The 5288-nt window shown below is 37.0% G+C and overlaps 1 protein-coding gene across 1 annotated transcript; it reads right to left on the bottom strand.

Annotated features, from left to right (window-relative positions):
• Positions 1-4169: 4169 nt before the first annotated feature.
• Positions 4170-4889, bottom strand: LOC145071188 (uncharacterized). Its single transcript, XM_079018110.1, has 3 exons — positions 4542-4889; positions 4382-4429; positions 4170-4263 (listed from the first exon to the last, which is right to left on the bottom strand). Exons 1-3 carry the CDS (start codon positions 4719-4721, stop codon positions 4186-4188), a joined length of 306 nt encoding a protein of 101 aa, XP_078874236.1. The 5' UTR covers positions 4722-4889; the 3' UTR covers positions 4170-4185.
• Between the last annotated feature and the right edge of the window lie 399 nt (positions 4890-5288).

Below are 5288 nucleotides of genomic sequence, written 5' to 3'. Positions count from 1 at the left end.
AATACCGGCTGTCCGGCTCGCCATTGGTTGTAAGAAGAAGTTCTTCGAGATTATCAAGGTCAAGCTCGTAATCTTAAAATCGTCTTGGAGGTACTCTTGTTCTTAAGGGTCTTTGATCTGTAGCTCCTTGTTGAACATTATTATTTACCGGACTTGGTTTTTCATTATCTTGTATTCCCGCTCCGTCTCAAATCTCATGATCCGATTCAATCGATTCAAGTGGATTATTGTTTACATTGTTTCCTTGGTTGTTGTTCGCCTCGTCTCTTGAATAGTCCCATGGTATTATGAATGAACCCGGTTCTTCATTGTTAGTTCCTGCTTCTTTAATCCAATCCCACCATTTGGTTTCATCAAAAATAACGTCTCGACTCACGATTATTTTTTGTGTCACCGGGTTAAATAACTGATAAGCTTCCGTACCCGGTTCGGAACCAACATGCACTAGTGGTCTTGATCTTGCATCCAACTTCTTTAGATTAACCAGTTCAACTTTTTCATGTGCTAGACACCCAAATATACGAACATTTTTTAAATTCAATTTTCTTTTATACAACTTTTCGTACGGAGTTGTATCACCATGGACTCTTGTGTAAACTCGATTGATTAGATTTGTAGAGTCATTTACCGCTTCTCCCCATAAGTAGTTTGGAGCATGCATTGCCTTCATTATACTTCGTGTCATGTCCATAAGTGTTCGGTTTCTTCGTTCCACAATTTCGTTTTGTTGTGGAGAGTATGGGGTGGTAAGATGGCGTTTGACTCCGTTTTGATCACAAAAAGAATTAAACTTGAGAGAAGTAAACTCACCTCCTCGATCACTTCTAAACACCTTCAAAGGCTTTCAAATTTCTTTCTCCACCAAAGCTTTGAATTTTTTGAAGTGTGTAAATGCCTCACTCTTTTCTTTCATGAGATAAATTCACATAAATCATGAAAAATCATCAATTAGTGGAAAAATATACCGATTTTGACCCTCGGTTTCCGACGTGACCGGGCCGCATAAATCACTGTGAACTAGTTATAATGGTTGTTTTGCTTTGTATGTCGTCATAGGCGGAAATGACTTTCTTGTTTGCTTGCCCACCAAACAAGACTCACACAATTGATTCTCGTGATCAAATTTGGGTAACCCTTTGACTAGACCTTTATTGGACATTTTTTTCATTGACTCAAAATTGATGTGCCCGAGTCTTGCATGCCATCACCATGTATCTTCTCTTAGTCTCGAATGAAGGCAAATAGGAACTCCAATTTGTAATTTTATTTTATAAAGGCGGTTTGGAGTTCTTTGTACCTTCATTAATAAGAAATTATCGGCATCGTGCATGGTCAAATAATTGTCTTTCATTCGAATATCACACTCGACTTCGCTTGCTTCTACGAGACTAATAATATTGTTCTTGAGATCCGGTATATAGTAAATCTCCGTCATCAGCCTTTGTTGACCCATCTTGCCTTGGAAAAGTATAGCACCTTTTCGTTTGATTTTTACATATGAATTATCTCCAAATTTAACCCTCTCGGTTATGCCTTCATCAAGTTCGGAGAAAAACGACCGATTTCCCGTCATGTGATTGCTTGCCCCGTTATCTAAGTACCACACATCGTTGTCTTGTGAGTTTTATCGGGACGGTATCACTTTTTCTTTGTTAAAAAATACGGTCTCGTGTAAAAATACGGTCTCGTCAGTATCGTCATATTCGGAAAAATTACCTTCTTGTAATTTTTTAATTCGATCCGGGCATTGAGACACAAAGTGGCCTGGTTTATCGCATCGATAACAAATAATTTTGGATCGATCATTTTTTTTATTCTTAATTGGGTTATTATTGGAATTGGGCTGATCAAAATTGGACTTGTTTCCATGATTGGTCTTGCAAACTTGCGAGACCCGATTAACACATTTGGATCTACTTGATCCATTCGGTCCATTTGACCCTCCTGCCCCGTTTAATCCCTTCGTCCCTTTTCTTTGTGTTCTGCGATTACTCGAACCACCGCTACTAGAAGACTTCGTAAGTAGCGCCTTCACTTGATCTTCTCCGACATCGTCTTCCTCCCTAATTCGTTCTTCATATGCTTTTAACCGCCCTACTACATCTTCAAAGCCAACAGTTTTCAAATCCAACACCTGTTCCAAAGAGGCGACAATATGGATGTATTTTGCCCTTGGTAGCCATTTCAAGAATTTCTTCACCATTCTTGGTTCATCGATTGATTCACCGAGTGCGGCTGCCTTGGATGCGATTCCTGATAATTTTCTCGTGAAAGAGTCGATCGACTCCGACTCAATCATCATCAATCGATCAAAATCAGACATTAAAGTCTACAATCGTACCTCCTTCATACGATCAGCCCCCATATGTCTTGATTTGATTGCTTCCCAAAGTCCCTTGGAAGATTCTTGTTCGCCGATTTGGATTATGAGGTCTTCAAGTATCGATTGGTAAATTAAACCTATTGCTAAATCATCTTTGTCTTGATCTTTTGTAGTTCCTGGTTCAATTATCTCCCAAGCCTTATGAATCTTTAATACCGCTTTCATTCTCATTGACCACACCGTGTAATTCGTTGATGTGAGCATAGGACACTGAACAGAGGTTGATCCAATCTCTTTCACCCTCACTGGAGCTTCTCCATCTCCCCATGTATCTGACATGTTGACCTGACTCGTCAACATGTAATAATCGATCTCACAGCTTCTTGCTTCTGTGCTCTGATACTAATTCTAATCAAATAGCATAAAACGAATTTGGAATAACTCTCCAATTTTATTGAGAAAATATAACTCTAAAAACTCAATACAGTTTTCTGCATAATATCATGCCTCGATATTTATACATATATATACTCCTAAACTACCAACTTGTAGAATAAGACTACGGAAACTTAAACCATCTTGCTTAAATTCCAAGTTTACTTGGACTCCAAGTCCTACACGACTTAGGATTCCAACATGTTGCACATTAAATCATTGATCTCCCACCATGCGGCAACTTGGAATCAAATTGAGGAAGCAACAAAACATGAATTGAAGAGGTGATCATCACTTGTCTCAACACAGTATCGCAAACCGCGCACAAAGTAGAGTGAACGTTAACTCCTCTTTTATCAAAATTAGCTCTAGCGGGATTTTAGATTCCATAGTGGATATAACTATAAATGGTTTTTTAGGACTTCTATGATATAGCTCCACCATCAATTTACATCATGGTACCCTTCCATGACCTAGTAATATCTTGTATACTTTAACCCATAAATGTGAGTATACCTTAAGGATCGTAACACTCTTGTAATACTCTTCTAGTATTCATCACAATGGATTACTAGTATATCTATTTAGTCTATTTATTGCAAAAGCTAAGTGGTGCAACTCATGAGTTGCACCAGAGTACTACCAAATTGGGATAAAACCATTTCGTGAAATTTAGTTAAACCAATTTTTTCGATAGTTTTAGCCTTTTGGGATGCATGTTTATGGTTCTAACATGTTCAACGTTAAGACTCAAGAATCAGTGGCCCACAAGATTGATTTAGAGGTTTTAGTGAAGTAGCCTAAAGGAATAAGCAAGAAAAAGAACTAGAGTTTCCATTCCCAGCGTACGTAGAACACTGCAGAGGGTAGTGGATCATTATTGGAGACTTTCTAACATCATAGAGGCCTAGAGGATAGTGGATCATTATGGGAGAGGCCTAGAGGATAGTGGATCATTATGGAAGACTTTTTGGAAATGAAACTTCTCTAACAAGGGTTCCGGACAAGTTTTTGCGCACCGACTAATCCCCCGCTACAAACATAAGATTTTGTCTCATGTCCTAGAATCACTGCAGACGAATCTCCATGACCACAAGGACTGAATAGCAGTGTCAGGATTTGAAAATGAGTTGATAAGTTTATCCACTATATTTTTCACATGTGTTAACAAGTCGCAACAACCCAAATGGTTTACTTGGTTGCCAATTTGTGATATAGATGATCGAATTTAGTTTGGAAATAATGTTATATATTGAAGTTACGATATTATGTGGAATTAGTGTTACACCGTGTAATTTGAAGAATTTTTTTTGAAGTATTGTATCATTTTGTGGGTTGTGACTTCTAGTAATGGTCGACAAGGGATCAAAAATAAAGTATGTTGGAGAAAAGCACCAGAATTTATAGAAAATAATCTGCATTCCATTTCATCCCATCGATTTTCTCATTTGCAAATAAGTGGTCTTTAGCCCGGAGAATTTTTCTTCCATTTCATCCCCACTTTCCTAACAAATACAATTAATCTTTTCATAATCATATATAATCCATAATATAAAAATTGATATAAATCAATCATAATAAATTCAAATAAAGAAGCCATGCATGCATGCATGAATGATTTACCTCTTTCTTCATATTTTGTTGTTCCGTCTCTCTCAATGGCCGGATTCTCTGAAAACGTAAATGACAATTTATAATAAGAAATCAATCAATCAATGAATTAAGAGTTTTCATTAAATCTACAGTTTTAATTAATAACGATATATCTGAGATAATTAATTACCTTGCATAATAATCTGAATCGAAACAGCATGTCGGCTTCCGTTTGGAGTGCCTTCTGAGTCTCGACTTTCTTATCAATTTCCTTCGTCATCTTCTCCAACATTAACCCTCTCTCTTCAAGCATCTTCTCTGTCTTCTCTAGGTCTGACATCAACCTCTCCTCCTTCCCCCACAACAACATTATTGGACAATTGTAATATATATTAAGAAATTAAGAATAATTCCGATTCAAGATAATCTTTAAAAATATCTTTTTTTGGAAAATGTCACTGCCAAATTGGTAGGGTGGAAGTAGCCTGCGGATGATTTCGTTGGGGGAGATGGTTGTCGGTTGTCGGAGATGGATATCTATGAAAGTTATATCCGGAATGTTTGAGGGGGTGGATTTTGGTCAATTTAACATGCGCATTTTAAGTTGCGTGAAATTGGGAATTCTATATTCTTCGTCTATATAAAGTCATATTTTCTAATCATTTTTTGGGTAAAATAATTTTGTCGTTGAGGCCCCTTCATGTCAGTCATAACGTCGTTTCTTATATCTATATCTTATGCTCTTAATGGGCGACTCTGTCGCACCCACTTTTGATCCGGTCATGTATGACACATATAGCATAACATCCGCATTCCTCTATCTTTTTTAATTTAATGAATAGTAGTTTATAATCTTTCGACACCACAGATGATAAAGTTCAAAATAATTTTAATTAACTTTATAACTTAAATTTTGAGCAATGATTATAAAATAAGT

The sequence above is a fragment of the Lactuca serriola genome, chromosome 8 (genome assembly GCF_051521515.1).
Source record: "Lactuca serriola cultivar US96UC23 chromosome 8, Lser_US96UC23_V15, whole genome shotgun sequence".
NCBI classification, from domain to species: Eukaryota; Viridiplantae; Streptophyta; class Magnoliopsida; order Asterales; family Asteraceae; genus Lactuca; species Lactuca serriola.
This window is presented reverse-complemented; position numbering and strand designations above follow the sequence as displayed.